This window comes from Numida meleagris, chromosome 2 (assembly GCF_002078875.1).
Source record: "Numida meleagris isolate 19003 breed g44 Domestic line chromosome 2, NumMel1.0, whole genome shotgun sequence".
NCBI classification, from domain to species: Eukaryota; Metazoa; Chordata; class Aves; order Galliformes; family Numididae; genus Numida; species Numida meleagris.
The window spans coordinates 42,660,461-42,677,383 of NC_034410.1; the positions used below are offsets into that span (position 1 = coordinate 42,660,461).

The 16,923-nt window shown below is 45.2% G+C and overlaps 1 protein-coding gene across 3 annotated transcripts; it reads left to right on the forward strand.

Moving 5' to 3' along the window:
* On the forward strand, positions 1,857-9,269 carry CDV3 (CDV3 homolog). Of its 3 annotated transcripts, none has more exons than XM_021386029.1 (5): positions 1,857-2,259; positions 3,699-3,778; positions 4,832-4,968; positions 5,910-6,072; positions 7,149-9,269. In XM_021386029.1, exons 1-5 carry the CDS (start codon positions 2,032-2,034, stop codon positions 7,150-7,152), a joined length of 612 nt encoding a protein of 203 aa, XP_021241704.1. In that variant the 5' UTR covers positions 1,857-2,031; the 3' UTR covers positions 7,153-9,269. The 3 variants fall into 3 exon arrangements, with proteins under 3 accessions (XP_021241704.1, XP_021241703.1, XP_021241702.1); XM_021386028.1 differs by having other exon boundaries at positions 1,858-2,259; positions 7,397-9,269; XM_021386027.1 differs by having other exon boundaries at positions 1,862-2,259; positions 6,968-9,269.

Consider the following 16,923-nt stretch of genomic DNA (forward strand, 5'->3'; position numbering starts at 1 on the left):
GTTTCTAATCCAGAGTTGGTCATTCCAGCCTTGCACTATTTTGTTTGCAAGGGACAAGTGATGCAGACACTAAAAGCTGCAAAAAGGCATCAGATTCACATTCTTTAGCCTGATACTAGGGATTACCCATAATCATGCAATGAAAACATTTTACCAGCTGCTGAAATTCAGAAAGCGTATCTTAGAATGACACACAGCACTGTACTTAGTGGCCTTTATTAGCTTCTCTGCTACAAAAGCTGAGGGATACAAATTGTCTGCTTAGTTGCATTTTGTTATCAGCACTGAGCCTGCAAGTCACAGCATGGTGCAGTGCAGAGGTACTGGCGTTACCCAGGCAGAAATGCAATGCAAATGCAAGGGGAGGCAAAAGGGATTCAAAGACTTCCCTACCAAGCTGTCCTGCAGCAACTTCCTACCAGCTGAGGAGGGCAATGTGAGAGGACAGGTGCCCCTATGGACACAGAGAAGGAGACTTCACTGCGGAATTTGTTCTCCACTTATGCAACTGTGCCTATCGTAAAACACAAAGCACCACCGATCACGCGGCACTCTCAGCATTACTAGGTGAACAAGCTGTGCCTGCAGTTCTTCCTTTTCAGGGCCTGCTCTGCGTGGGATCAAATCCCAAAGTGCACAAATGCGATGCCAGCAGAGAAACAGGGGGACATCGCAGCACAACAGGCACAAAGGGGATCATCACAAAGCTCTCAAGCTCCAGCACTCGACTGCAGTGACTCAGTTACAGCTTCAGAACACTTCAAAGGGAAAGACAGAGGGCACTTGACCCCTTCCTGCAGCAGGGCATTGACACCTCCTCTGCTTTTTTCCAACAAGCTGAGAATTATTGATGGTAAACACTAAATAACAGTACTTTCGGAGGCACAAAATAAAGAGGCTGTCAAACGTTCTTCACAGTTTAGAAACGCTTTAATTTGTATGTTAATACATACATAATATAACAAAACATACAGTGACACTAAAATACAGACATGCTCATTTTTGTTATTATGCAAATCTATGCTGGTGTGAGGGGTAATTCCTGCCCAGCGCTCACACCGCCTTCGGACGGCTGACCGAACAGCCCAGCTCATGGCCAGCCACGCTTCCTGTCACCTTATGACTCATGACCGGCTGAGACAGCTTCGCACAAAGCCCTGCCCCCACGCTTCTGAAGCCACGGCGAACTTCTGGAGCACTCCTGCTGCGCTTCACAGAGCTGAGGCCCTTGCAGCACCCGAGCTGGTGGCACAGCCCCCACCAACACCCGGTGAGGTTCGTCTCCCCGAGGTACGAGCCCTGCCTTCACGACTCTGCCCCAGGGCTCAAAGGGGGACGCCGGGCAGGCTGAGATCCCGCGGGCCGGGCCGACCGCCGGAGTGCCCCAGGAGCACCGCTCCGCGGGCGCTGACGGGAAGGGGCTGCTGCCCCGAGGCGGGAAGCAGCCAACGTCCCGCGCCAAAGCCAACTGCCGCACGCGCCGCCGGCCCCCGGCACGCGCCGATCCGCCCCACGCGTCGCCAGCGCCCAGCCCCAACGCGCACGCGCAACCTGAGCCCCACCCATCCCACTGCCGGGGCTCAACGGTCCCCGGTGCGCCCGCCCTCGCCCTCTTCGACCAATCAGCAGCCGCGCCGCCGCCTCCCCGCACGCCACGCATTCTCGCGTCTCGACGTCAGCGGCTCGCCCCGGAGGCTTCCGACTGGCCGGCGGCCGCTTCCTCCTCGGCCGCTCATTGGCTGAGGGGCTTCGGCGCACGCGCAGAAGCCTCCGCCCGCCCCGAGCGCTCCCGCCCGGCGGCGCGTCAGGCGGAAGGCCCCGCCCCTTGGCTCTAGCCCCGCCTCCTCCGCTTCGTGCCGTGTCAAGCGGCGGCCACCAGCGTGGAGCGCGGCAGCCTGCTGCCGCCGCGCAACGGGCGGGCCCGGCCGGCCGCAGCCGCTCGGGGATTCACCTGTTGGCCCGGCCGCCTCCCGCCTCCTCCTCCTCCCGCCGCCACCGCCACCAGGAGTAGCGCCCGGCCCCGCCGCCGCCATGGCAGAAACGGAGGAGAGAAGCCTCGACGACTTCTTCGCCAAGCGGGACAAGAAGAAACGGAAGGAGAAGAGCGGCCGCAGCGCCGCCGCTGCTTCCACGGCCTCCGGCGCTTCCAGCGCCGCCTCCAGCGCAGCCGGGGCGGCCGCTGCGGCCGGAGGAGCCCGCCCGGCCGACGGCAGCGGCTCGGGGGCGGCCGCCTCTAGTAGCGGCTCCGCCAAGAGCAAGGTGCGGCCCGGGGCGGCGCTGGGGGAAGGGGCACGGCCGCCTCCGGGCGCGGGGCCGCGGCGCCTTCCTGCCGGCAGGGGGAGCCCCGGGGCGGCGCCGCCCCGGCCATGCGGGGTGCGGGCGGCTCTGCCCCGCCGCGGCCATGCGGGAGGGCCGGGGCTGCGCCTCGGGAAGCGGCTGGGAGCGGCCTGGGGGTGCCCGCTCTGCGCCTGTTGAGCGCCCGTAGCGCGGCCGGGGGGAGCCGCTGCCGGGTGTTTTTGGGGCGTGTGGTAGTGAATACGCGGGGTGAGCGCGAGCGCTGGCAGCTGCGGCCTCGCACCGAGTGTTGGTAACGCTGGGATGCTCGCATCTGCGGGGGTATTCTGGCTGGAGCAAGGTCAGCGGAAACCGTCTTGCTTGCTTCTGCTTGTTGGTGACTACGGCTCTGGTGGCTTGGGTTGGAAATCAAGTTCGTTAGACGTGAAAGGTGTGTTAATTTGGGAGCTGTGCTGTTACCATGGAGATAGGGGTATAGGAAGGCTCCAACCTCTCGGAGCTGTGGAGTCACACGTGTACAGAAGCCTGAGTCCTTAACCGGCGGTGCGGTGACGCGAGGCTGCTTCCGCTGTCACCTCGGAGCGGGTCACAGCCTGTGCTGCAGGTTGGTGGTGTGCAGGGCCCTAGGACAGCGCTCCTCAGAGGAGCTGCATCCTCGGCTGCCCAACTGGGAGGAGACTGAGCTGTTGGCATTCATATTTCAAGCAACATAATGCAGGAAGTGTGTAACTGCTAATTAGGCAGCATGCGTCTCAAACCTGTGACTAGGGAGGACTGCTCATCTGTTCTGGTCTCCTTCAGCCCTACCTTAACGACACCAGGACCTGCTGAAGGACAAAACTGGCCCTGCTCAGATGGGCTCCTCCTTCCCCATATGCATAATCCAACTCCTGTCTCGAAACCTGCAGTGTGTTCTTCCCAAAGACTAGGAGCTATTCAAAGTATTCCTTGTTGTGTCTCCATTATGAAGTATGTGATGGAAAAGTAAATCTAAAGCTTCACGTGCATTCAGGCTGTCATAAAAGCTTAGTAAAAGGGAGAGGTCTTGTCCTGCATTTCACAGCTCTTGGTCCTGTTCCCTGCTTAGTGTTCCTTGTCTTTCCTCTGGCTTTTTGCTGAGATGATGAGGTTTTCTTTCACTTGAATGCCTTTCTTTGCTGGGGCGCTTTTTGACTGTTATAGCGAGTTAAAATCAGTTAAAATTAGCTCCCAGGAGCGTTATAGGGGGTGTGCAGTAAGTTGGAGGAGGAAGGAGTGGAATCTTTTTCCTTGTTGGCAGTGGCTCACACAGATTGGTTTGCCACAGAGCCACACGTTCACCATTAGTATTCTTTATATTATCTTGGCTATCATCTCTTTGTTGTTTGGTGGAAAGATGGTAACAACTTCTTTTTCTCTTATAGGAAGAGGATGACTGGAAGGAGTTTGAACAAAAAGAAGAAGTTGATTATAGTGGTCTTAGAGTTCAGTCCATGCAAATAAGGTATTTTTTCCCCCTTTTTTCCCTGTCAGGCTTATCATTGTACGTCTAAAAAAAACTTTTTTTTTTTTCTCCACAGAGTATGGTTAAAGAGAGTTTTGATGTGTTTCTGCTAGTGTAGATCTGATTGTTGTGGGGTAACTTGAGTTATCTGTCATTTTGATGTTTTGGGCCTCTGTTTTATTTGAGACTTCAAGTTTTCTCCAAATACTTAAAATTACCATTTCGTGAAGGTAGCAGGATGGGAATTTCTCTGAGAGTAATGCTGGGTAGTAATTGCCCCTGAATCACTTGAATGAGGTAAGGATATCTGACTCAGTCTGGAGCAAATTCCTGGGTGCTTGCATTTCTATTTCAAGGGTACAAAAATAAAGTTGATAAAACCACTGTTTTGTGGTGAGACCCCACAGGACTGCTTTTGACAGTCTCATCCACGATGCCTTGTTTGCTTTTTCATTAGATTCTTCCTGTAGTCTGATCCAGTGTAAGTCTACTTTAGTCTGTTCTGGTTAAGAAAAAGGTTTCATCAAATTGGAAAAGAGGATTTTAATGATTTTAGGCTGAAAATATCATGTGGTCCTCCAAGTACTGATGGACTTCAGCATTGATCTGTTCAGTTTTCAATTTTTTTCCTCTTTGAAGACAGCTAGTTCTAGGCTGTTTATAGGTTTCTGGTCCGCAAACTCCCCATACCATCTGAGTGGCAGAGCGGATAAACGACGTGTCTGAATGGACAAGTAACAAGGGGGCTGCTTCACTCTCTGGCTGAAAAGCGAGTGCTGTGCTTTTCCAGACAAAGGCCAGCATTCTGAATGCTTTTGACACTGTGGCATATTTTCAGGCTTGTGGAGTGTTCTGTAATGACATAGTTTATGGATTCAAGGGGAGACTGGACAAGCAAATGGAGGGAAAACCCACTGGAGGTTATTAATTGTCCAGCTCAGGAGATCTTACAGTTGAAAGGAAGACACAAAGTACTCAGAGGGGGAGAGAGGATGTAATGACTTCTTGATTAGTAGGATTTGGTGTGTAATAAGTTTATTTCCTCTCTTATAGTGAAAAAGAAGACGACGAAAGTGAAAAAAGAGAAGAACCTAGTGACAACTGGGAGGAAACCAGTGGTGCTGTAGACAGATCATCTGGTCCTTGGAACAAGTCAGCTCCTGCACCAGCACCTGTTGTTGAAACAATTGGTAAATGTAACTCGGTTGTTGATTGTACCAGTCGGAATTAAGCTGCTCAGAAGGCAGAGTGCAAGGAGTAGTTCCTATTCATGTGAGGACTTCTGAGGAGCTGAGTTGATAAAGCTGTCAGATAATCGCAGTAAACATGGCAGCTGTCTTTTTCTATTTCAGGCTTCAAAGTGGGAAGGATGGAAAGCATCTCATTTTTAATTGTTTTCAAATTAAATGCCTCTACTTCATAATTTGCAGAAAATCAGTTGGAAGCGTTTCTTTGGGTCTAAAAATATTGCTTTGGCAATTAGTAGGTGTTCAGCCGATCTGATGTTTAGTATGTCACTTACTGAGAAGGGTTCAATGATTAGCAGCACGCTGTGGTTTTTTCTTTCCAAATCAGTTCTAGGGTACACAGAATATGACATTGCAAAATGAATTATTTTACTGGAAGGGGACTTCTGTTTAAATTCAGTTCTTAGTATCAGTGTATGTGATTGTTTCTGTGCCTGTAGAAGGGGAAAAAGAATGTTATTTCATTGTAGATTGTTACCTTAAGTGTAAACTACTTGAGTATTCCCTTCAGCATATGGAGAGGTGCTGTAAAGGAGATTTGACAAATACGTAATTACGTGTTTAGATCTCAAGTTTTAAATACAAGCTGCTAATAAATTGCCAAAAAGTATATTAAATCCTCTGAGGTTTTGAGGCCCTGAACTTTAGGGAATAAAATGGCAAAGCCTCATTTCAATTCAGCTGCATATATATTAAATTAGGTGACACCTCATTTTCTGCCTTGTCTGGAATGCTTGCTTCCCAAGTTTTAAAAAATGCAATAACGTAAGGTTCTTTTTTGTGTGTATGTGCAGTGGTGTTTTTTTGGTGTTTTTTTCTTGGCGTTTTGTGTTTTTATGAATGCAAACTTACTCTGTTGTCTCAAATCTTGCTCCTGTAACTAGTTACAGAGCCCCCAGAACCAGTTCAAACTGGTGGTGTATACAGGCCGCCCGGTGCCAGAGAGGGGGGCAGGCCACGGAGAGCACAGCAAGGACCACCTGAAATCTATAGTGATACGCAGTTTCCATCGCTGCAGTCCACCGCCAAGCTTGTAGACAGTCGAAAGTAAGTACATTCCATTCATTTCCTAAGAGGTATATTTTTACCACTGTTTTATGTTGTTACAAGGATGAAGCCCTAATCTTTCCACAGAGGAAAGAAAGAACCAAAAAGATTAGTCTCTTTGGCAGAGAGATGGGAAAGGTCTTAACTATATTTTCCAAGTATGGAAGGGCTTCCCATGAAATAACCTGTGTGGGATGTAGCCCAGTAAGAGAGCCAAACATGATTCCCAGCTACCTAATTGGTTTGCTGAGGGATTTTTCCCAGTAGAATATTTTTGCTCTTGACAGCATCTGGTTTCATTAGATACTAGCTGTGATGAGGATCTTTGTTCACCTGTCAGTAAAAACGAGTAGGATGTCTTGAGCATGCTTCCTTCTCATCAGAGATGTGAAGGAAACTTAAATAAAGGAAGATAAATAGCCTGATATTTATTTCATTTGCTTGGTGTTTTGACTTCTCGATGTGGTATTGATCAGCACAGCCTAGCTGGAGCTGTTTCTTTCTGGTCTTGGTGTGGCTTTGTCTACTTGGCAAATGAGACGTGCTGTCATTGCATTAGGGCTCAAATGGTGCAAACTGGGCAAAGGTGGAAAGCTGAGTGTTCCGGAAAGGGACTTGTGTTTTCTAAATGTTATCTTTCATAAATGAACTAGAATTTATTTTAGAGAACATTAATATTGAAATGTATAATGTAATCTGAATTGTGCTTGAAGATAAGCTTGATTCTAGCGAACAGGTTTTGCAAGATTTGCTTGGGAATGTTTGGCTGTTCTGTTAAAACTGTAGACATTGGTGTTTTCTGTTCATAATATAATGTTTTTGTTGGAATGGGGTGGAAATCAACTAGAAATTCACAAGCTAGCGATACTTACTGATTACATTTATTTTCCCGTAGGGATAAAGAAATGGAGAAGAGCTTTGAAGTAGTAAAACACAAAACTAGAGGTAGGGATGAGGTCTCAAAAAACCAGGCACTTAAACTTCAGCTAGACAACCAGTATGCTGTGCTTGGGGATCAGTAGAGCTGCATACACATTACGATTAAGGAATGCTTTTTTGGTAACCCTTCTACTAAGGTAACTAAACTACAGCTAACGGCTATGATGAACGTGCCACCTTATTTCTGCTGGATCTACTGCAGCAAGTGCAGAATACTTTGACGTAAGTGATCGGTTCTCCTGCACTATGGAAGCGTATGTTACAACTTCTCCATTGGATATGGGGCAAATTAATGTAAATGATTGAACGAGAGTCATCGGTGTTCATTAATTGCTCAGAAAGATACCTACAGCCAGTGGTCATTTCAAAATCTTTTTATGTTCAGATACTGAGCCTTCGTAAAGGTTGACTACCTCAGACTTGCTGCACTCATTGTGGACACCATGTGGATCACAACTTCTGGAAGAGAAGGTTACAGCTGTTTTAGTGGCCATCTGAAACTTGAAACCAGCTCTACTGGATTCCTGTCAGAAATCCTGCAGAAGTCAGCCATTTGGTTCCAATTTGCTATAACAAAGATTTAAGTGACCTTAACGAAAAACCTATCCTGTTCCCCTTCCGAGGAATCCTGTCACGTGTAGCCATAGCCTACCAGGGACTTCTGGAGCATACCGTGCCACCCATGCTACCCAAGTATAACACAGAGCTGTAGTTTGTTTACCTTTTTAGATAGCTGTACTGAAGCAACGGCGAAACAAATTGAAACTCATTCAGTATCAGATTGGAGGATTGATGGGTTTGAATGGTCTGTTTGTATTAGCCATTTTCACAGTTGTCTGTTTAAGCATTTTTCCTATTTTCCACAAAAAAAATGCCTTCCTTGTTTCTGATATCAAATTGCAGTATATTTAAATGACAATGAAATATTATAGTGAAATAGGGTTTATTTTGTTTTGGTTTTTTTGTCATGAAGTTTGTCTTTCTCACCCTAAGGCACTATGAGTTTTGATTTGACACAGAGGTATCCAGGCTCCAACTATAGTCTTTGGAATTTGTCATCTTAAAAATGTAAGATACATGGCAATAGTAATACCAGATCAAAAACAAATAAATTATCCTTTGTTAAGAATGGGTATTTGTCTGTTAAAGGGCAGTGGTTACTTGATAGCCAAAATAACTTGTTATACAGAGGGATAACTTAAGCTTGATAAGTCTTATTTGGTTGACTACTTTGGTGAAGCCTGCAGGCTTTTTGAGGCAGAAATCCTCAAAGTAAAACTCGTATGTGGTATTTAATAAAGTCAGAATGTGGGGTAATAACAGAAGGCAGTGACTTCTTTAAGTCGTTGTCATTTCTGAATTGATTTAGTGAAGGTAAGCTAAATGGCACTGATACACTAAGAGTACAGGACATTGCCCATAACTGATTCAGTGAGCAAAACGTGATGTGTACCAAAAGTGTTCTGCTGTAACTTTTTCTCTTCTTATGCCAGAAGGAAAATGAAGTACAATAGTGGCATGCTCCAGTGTTGATGTTTCTCAGAGTAAATGCCAAAAAAAAAGAAAAAGACCCAACATCTGAGTGTTGCCAATGGTAAGAGAAACAAGGGAACAAACCAAAACTTGCTTACTTGTGTGGGAGTACTGTGCATTTGCAGAGGATGAGGATAGCATGGGAATTGCATAGTTGGGTTCCTTTTGACTAACTGCTGACTCGCTTTAAATCTACTTCTCTGAGGCCAATGGGAATTTTGCTGTTGACTTTGGGGCAGGGTTTCACCTGGTTCTTCTGCGCACAGCCTAAAACTGGCCTTGCTCTTGCAAAGTTAAGTCTTTTAAACTTTTGCTAGAAGCTGCTGTTAAAAGAGAGGGCTCAAGAGACTCTTTTTAGTCAGAGACTTTGGAAACAACCCCACTGAAAGACTGGTACCAATACCTTGAGCTCTTAGCCATGTATCTTCCTTGAAAATACCTTGTTGACAGCAAAACTGTTGATGTGTCACTCAAGATTTCTGTGGAATTCATGGTAAATGGGCACGTCACTTGATGTGGTAGAAATGTGAAATCTTAAAACGTTTTTCCTGATTCTCTGAAGCAATTGAAGTCGCCAGTGCACATGAATCAAGTTCTAATCTACTGTATGAAGGGTAGATGAGACTGTCCATTGTACCGTCTTTGAGTTTTTGGGCATGACTTCTGGCAGTTTTAAGAAAACCCTGTAACAGCTTCAAATGAAATAAAATGGAAATATACATGGATTTTGGAGTGTAATGACTCTTTACCTTCAGTTCTAGCTTATGACCCTGCGACAGCTGAGCAAGCGCATTGTATTTGGGTCTCCTAAAGGACAAGCCATGGAGTGGGTAGTCAGCGTTCTGGTCGGGTGGGCCATGTCCAGCAGCTTACAGCAGTGCACATTAAGGTGACTTCTGACATAGCAGCTTAGTTGGCCACCTGTCAGAATGTCTTCTGACTGCCACTGTATAGTGCTGTTTTGAAACTGAATTGAACGTGAATGATGCTCTGTGCTTTTCACTTAAGCTAGCTGTGTTAAACTAAGGAATGAAAATACTCGTTTTGCTGCTGTTGAGCAGCCTCCCAGGAGTCCATCTGCTACTGAGAACTATTTTGAGGGTCTTTCCTTAAGAATATCATTCCAGATTCTTTCTGGAGGCATAAAAGGGAAGGGAAAAAAAAGCACAGCAGATTTCTGCAGTACAGAATGGTAGGCTCCTTTAGTGTTTCTTGTGTTAAATGCCATTGCTAGCAACTATCAAAATGCCAGTTGTTATTATCTTCTTTGTAACAATTAACTCTTCTGCATTCCAGTCAGTACTCTCTAGAAGTGCAGTATGCTTTTCCACTCGGAAACCCAACTTTCTGCTTTGTTGTTGCATTCATTGGAGGCATGCAAAAAATGCCAGTTTCATTCCTTCAGAGCACTTCTGGAAGGCTTCTGCTATAAATGAAGGATTGTCAGCTGCTCAATACCAGTCAGTAAAATGTCGTCATGTAGCGCTTCAGGAACTTCATAACCTGTAACATACTTCAGTAGTGGATTTTTAATGTCCATTTTAAATGTTTGGTGTTGCTTTTTTTTTATTATTATTATTTTCCCACAGACTTTGTAGCTCATCAAAGCCATAAAATTCGCAGCTTGCTAGGAGAACATGTACATGTCTATTACTTAGCAGGTAAGGAGCAGTTCCCATCTGTGGTTCTTGGTGATGCAGTGCTTAAATTGCCTAGCTTTTGCCATTTAAAAACAAAGCAAAACAAGAAGTTGGTCTTCGCAAGTGCGTGTTGTAGGAATCTGGCATAGGTATGTGCTTGAACTAATGAGAAATGTAGGAGAGGATCAGTTCTGTTGTTGCCCCTACCTTGCCCCTCACTGGTTCGGTTGTGCTTAATCTTATCCACAGATGAAGGGAACTGATGAGAAGTGGCCCTCTCTGCCTCAGTTTTGTCTTTGCAGTTAGCTGTAGCAGTCATGTCCAAGGTAACTCTCTTAAACTTAGGTATAGCTGAGTTACTAAAAGCACAAATTGCATTAGAAATCTGATGTGATAGGGGCTGGCTTTTTTTTTGGTGTTTGACTGCATTTGTTGACTTTCACCACCACAAGGCAGAGGTTTGTATGCTGTTAGGTCAAGGAGACAGTACAAAATCAATAAGACTTCACATGTTGGAGTTTGCTTTTCCAGGCTTTTGCAATAATTACATCTAGCCCTGCTCAAGCAGTGTTAAACTTGCATGTGGCTTTTGGATTCAGAAAGCAAGTGTGTAAAAGGGGGCAGAAAGTCCAACATGTGTGCCAGTAAATTATTCAGGAAAAACCAAAAAGTCATTTTAATCTGAATATAGTCAGCATAAGAAGCTGCAAGCTGTAGCAGATGAGAAAGGACAGCAGAAGACAGAATTGGTTTGGGGTAAGGTGTAATTTTCTTGTGTTATAGCTTGGCTTCTAAAGCACAGATGTAGCTTCACCATGTTCTTTGGAAGCAGAATAGAAAATAATCTTATTAATAAGAAGATGGAAATTAAATAAAACGCGGGGAGGGAAATAAGGAATAGGGAAGCTTTATACTACATGGTAGTACTCAATGCACAGCGGGAGGCAGGGAGTGGAGCGTGAGCGCTTGGGTAGGAGGGACAGCGCTGCAGAGAGCAGCGCTGCTTTCAGAGGTGACAGATCCCTGTAACTCAACAAAAATATTTGCAGTTCAGTAGTTCGAGAGGGCATCCTGTTTCTTTCTACCCAGAGAGAGGGTGGAGTTTTGCCTTGGTACGAAGCAGTGTGTAACGGCTTACTTAGGAAGAGAACCAGGAAAGGACAAATTCCAAGACGGTTCATCGGTCTCACTAGGAAACAAGCTTTTATATTTGAGAAAGACCTCCTCCACTTCAGCACAGTGAAAAAGCTGAGATGCTGATTTAAATTGCTGTGAAGACATTTTCATGAAGCATCTTCTGATGGTATGTGCATCACAGTTCTGTGTACAGTGTCTTGAAACACGTTTATATAGCAAGATTAAGGAAGTTTTAATATAAGCATTAGAAATGCACCACGGTATTAATGAATCGTCAGAAAAAGTGCATCTCAAAAACAGGAGTGGAAATGTATCATCACAGTACAGCTGTATGCAGTGAAAAGAAGCAAATGGGTTCTGCAGCCAGAGCGCAGGGCCAAGGGGCGGGGGGTGGGCCTTGTTTTCCCTCAGAGCTGCTGGGTTAACTTGGAATAACTTAGTTTCACTTTGCCTCAGCTTCCCCAGCGGTACAAAAAATACCTCGTGGGTGCTGTGAGGCTGGAGGTGTTCTTAGAGCAAGTCCTGCTGCTATACAAGGACTGAAAATCTTAAAAACATCCTTATGTTACCTTTCGCTATAGTGTTTAATGCTACTGGGGGGAGAGCTTATTTTTACAGAATGTAATCCATGCTCTAGTCAAGTATTACGTAACTAGATGGTTATTTTAATACGTGTGGTCATAGTGCTCAGCCTGAACCTTGCCCTAACGGGCATTTCCTCTCTGGTTCACTGCGCAACCCAAACGGTGGCTTAATGTAAGGCTTTCTGTTTTTACGTAGAATACATCAAAATCGGTATCGCTGTATTTTGTAAACCCGTGGTTGAAATCAAGTTCTGGTCGCAGCCACCTCTTGTCATGTGGCTGTTCTAAGGCTTGTTCAAAGGGCGTTCAGAAACGAGAGGTGTTCACTCATGAAGGTATGTAGTTGTGTCAGGACGCGGGGTGACATGGTACAGAAGAGGTGTGGTTTTCTTTCCCTGTCTACACATAAACACACGTTTGTTCTACTGTTTATCTTTAGGTGTACATAAGTTGAAGTAGCATGCAAGCATGAAGGGGAAGTGGGAAATGATAGAATAAATTTACTTTCTGAACTTGTGAAGTCTAAAGGCAAACTGCAGAAGAAAGAGTGCAGAAAATAAGACAAAACCTGCTCGTAACCGTTGAAAAGGTTTCTGGGGAACAGATGAAGGAAATAAATGTCCAGAGCTGGGAGCTAGGAAGGGAGGAGAGGAATACAGAAGCAGAAGAGACGCTCACTCTATTTACTGTTATCTGCTGTTGTAGCAGTTAACTGCAGTGGGAGGAACGTGAAGAAATAGTTGTTCTGAATATGCCCTTGCCTGCTGGTGCTGGTGATTTCAAGGTTCATTGCTCAGCTTTTACAGCACGGCTCCAAATAGCAGCAGAGAACACGATGGTGGCATGCGTTCTGACAAAGCAGACCTCTGGTGGGACTGGACAGAGAGAGATGAGGCCCAGCAGCTATTTCTCTTACTGATATTTTTATCGTTATGGCACCTCTAAGACAGTTGTTAATGTGTATCAGCCATGACCGTTCTGTCAGAAGTGATTACTGTTAGATTTCAACAGACTACTGCAGTTCCTTCAGAGGAAATGTTCAACTGGTTGAATGATGAACATTAAAGCAAAACAGAGGGGGCTTTTTGACATACGGTGATGATGAGTGGTATTTTTCATGCAGCAGTGAGGTCAGCAGACTGGTAGCAGGCTTAAAATGGCCTTGAGGAATGTCCTATTATATAATAGGTAGGAGGATTCTAAGGTGTTCGTCGTCTATTCTTTACAAATAAGCTGCCTTGTTTTTACTGCCTCTCCCAGCTGAAATTTATGCTGTAATATTTTTCCATACTGTTCTGTCTTTAATACAGCCTAACATCTTACTTGCTTTCTTGACTGCACGTTGAGCAGATGTCTTCATCGAGCTGTCTGTGGTGATGCCTACATCGTCCCCTTGAAACATCACAACTAGTTCAGACCCCACCAGAGCATGCATCAGTGGTTTGAAGCCTTTCCAGTATTCACTGCCTTTTGTTTTTCCTGTTGATATTTACTTGCTGCTATTTGCCAGGTTTACAAGTTAGTTGGCTTACCCTGGCAATCACTTTCCTAGTGCTTTCAAACCTACTAATTTTCTACAGGCATTGGATTTTGCCATCATATATACTGGTCTTCAGTGTCATGTATATAATTCACTCTTCTTATCAGTGTCCAGCATGGCATGCTCATGTCTTTTACTCAATCTGACCTTTTCTGTTTTGTTTCTTGTTTACGTTCTACATTGAGTTTTTCCTTCTAGCTCAGTTGTTACAGCACTGAAGTCATCAAGCTGTAACTAAGTACTAATTGCATTTTCCAGGAATGCAACAGTAAGGAATAGGGTGGAGGTGGTATGATGAAGACTCAGACTGTTTGGATGTATGCTTGCCTCTTAGGAGCTGTACTATCTCTGTATTGGAGTATTATGTCATACAGAACAGCTGCTTTCTGCTATTAGCAATGATTTGTGGTTGAGAGGGTGATACCTCATGTTAGTGTTCTGCCTGTAGCACTTACACCAGTGGCTGCTGGGGACCGTACAAGTCTGTAGAATGGAGGTGAGGTTTTTTCTCCCAGCCCACCCCCAACTCTATTTTGAAAGCAGAGGTAGAGCAGAATACAGTTCTTGATGCCCTTTTCTACACATCCTAAAAGACATAGCTGTGCTGCTGCCATTGAGTAGAGCCCCATGTTGGCCCCAGGCGTCTTGTGTTATTTAACCACTCCATACTCCTCAGGGCTGAGGAGCGCTCTCTGGTTGCACTGCATCTTTACTCTGGGAATTGGGTAGAAGGCAAGCTGGCTTTGTAAGCTTGCATGGCTGTTTTTTTTTTTTTTAGAGACTGGGCTCTGCTAGGCTTTCCTGAAGCTCAAACCACAGCACCCCATTCTCTTAAGTATTTGACCTTTCCTCACTTTGATATTCCCTTCTTTTGTTCAGCTGTATTATTACCATGCCAAGGATCTTGAGTCAGGTACCTGAATGACAATTTACTGAGAGAGCAGCTCTGTAAGCAAGAACTCATGAATCAGGATCATGCTGAATGTCTCCAGTCTGGGCTCCAGCATCACATACAAAGCTCTACTTCTGCTGCAAAACATCTAGCAAGTAAATATGATATCCTTGAGTCCTGAAGAACTAAAGCCTAGCTCCTCAAAGGCTCCATGACAGCTAATTCCAACATAATGCAGCAAAATAAAAGGAGTAGCACTGGTCACAGTAAAACATGAGCTAGGAGAAGGAATGGAGTTGTATGACTGGACTGGTAACATGTTAGTTCAAGCACAACTGCCTGATCTGGGCAGTAGCAGCATGGTCCAGCCTACAGGGTGGATTTGGTTTGGTTCAGTTCAATAACAAGATAACACAGTGAAGAATAACAAAGAGGACATCTCTCTGTAAATGAAAATGAATTTACTTCCAGCAATGCACCAGAATGCCTCAGCGCTAGAGCCAACCAGAAGTAACAAGGATAAAGCCCTTTGAGTTCGTACAGCAATACAAAAGAAAGAAGGATTCTGTCTGGCTGGGAAAAAGGTTGGCCAGGAGCCCATCCTGCACAGCCAAGTACAAGATGATCACTGTGTGGCCCCTCACAGTTAACACAGGAACCTACTGGTGCCTGTATGTTTATATATCCTTATAGTCTTATTTTAAGTTCAAAACCTAAGCTCTGTATATATATATTTTTGTCAGTAGATTTTTTTACCCTGGTTTCCCTCTCATGGTCTCTGCATATGCCAACTTCTGACTGCACAGCACATACCTCTGTAGTTCTACTTTCGTCCCATGTTAATGGTATCAAACTCTGTGAAGCACTTTTGTGATGTTTCCTGTAAAGAATGCTGAAGAAAATAAATTTATCTTAATAGCGGCAACTGAATTTAAACCTCCAGGCTTGTCTGTTTCTGTTCACTCATCTGTTCAGTGACTGAGTAATGACAGCAGTCACATGTGGCTGACAGTGGCACGCTGTCCCTGTAGACCTGGGACAGAATTTCCCTTGCTGTTCTCTTTGCTTCACTGCCTGTGCCCTCCTCCTGTGACAGCCCAGGCTCCTTGCGCTGGGGGCATCCACGTGGGCACGGCATGCCCTGGCTGGCTGCAGCTGTACAAAGCTGCAGAGGAGTGCCAAGCAAATGGCTGGAGAGCTGCTCACACTTACAAGTCCACTGTGGTGAGTCTGCCTTTCTGTCCAGCCCCCAGCTGTCACAGCACTTGCGTGGCTCCTGGACATCTCTGAAGCTTAGCTACATGGGGTGGTATCTTACTTTTAAAATGTGAATGGTAGCACTACTCTTTTACAGCAGCATCTTCCGAAGGCAGGGAAGAAAAAATAAACAACAAAAATAAACAAACAAACCAAAGAAATACCCTACGGCCCCCTTAGGTCTTGTCTACTAATTCCAATACCTATTTAAAAACCCTGTAATGCAAAGCAACAGAGGCAGTGAAATGCAAAGTTAATTCCAAAATGTGATTTTTAAGGCATTAGTAAACAGCATTATCTTCAGCACACGACCCCAAAGCGAGTCAGAGATGCGGTGTCTGACATCCACGAAAAGCATCAAGCTGTTAGGATCAAGAAAAGCAATTGTTAAGACTGTAATCTCTGCAGTTCAATATAGCAATTTTGTCAGTCTAAAGACCTTGCTGCTAGGGCTGCAGAATTTACCTTTTGAAAGAACCGAACTCCTCCTGGGCATCGGCATCTCCAGGTTTCCTGGCAAGTCCTTCAGCTCATCCTGTCAGTGTTTCAGGGCTCCCCGACAAAGCATCCACTGCACAGAAGCAGGAGCACACAGTCTTGCACATACAGGCAAGCTGCATTGCTGCTACCTCACCTGAAGACTCCACAACTGATAGCAATGCAAAGATTTTTTTTATAACCCATAGTGTATTCAAGTAGCTAGAAAACAGAATACAACCCCTGGCACCTCTCACTTTCAAAATAAAAATAACTATAGAGTTAAATTAAATGGACTTGAAGAATGTTACATTCTCAGCAAGGGAAACTTCAATACAGCTCTTCTGACTTAAAAAGCACGGATAAGCACCATACCCAGAGCAGCACGGTACAACTGGCATACAGAGTTCTCAGTAAACAGAGTCCCAGAGCCCGCAGTTATTAAAAGGTCAAAGAATGTGTTAAATAGGGTGGCTGGCTGATCAAGAACAGCTCCAGCAGCTGCAAACTAACAGCTTTGCTCTACACTCCAACAGGGAGCTCGGCCAGACAGACTTCACCTCCTGTAAAGCAGAGGTGGTTCTATGTTTGCTGAACGCATTCATTAGTATTTGGAATGGCAAAAGCTCAACTTTTTTTTTTTTTTTTTTCCAGAATAATTTATTATACCCACTGTTACTACTAAAATTTATAAGCCAGTTGTGTTTTTAATCTAGTTTCTCTTTTGGTATTTTCTCTTGGGGCAAAACCAAGAGGAAATACTCAAAATATAAGCCCATTACTGTGTGGCAAACGGCAACGGCATTCTTATAAAGTGGTATTCTCCCTACCACACACACACAGAAAGCGTGC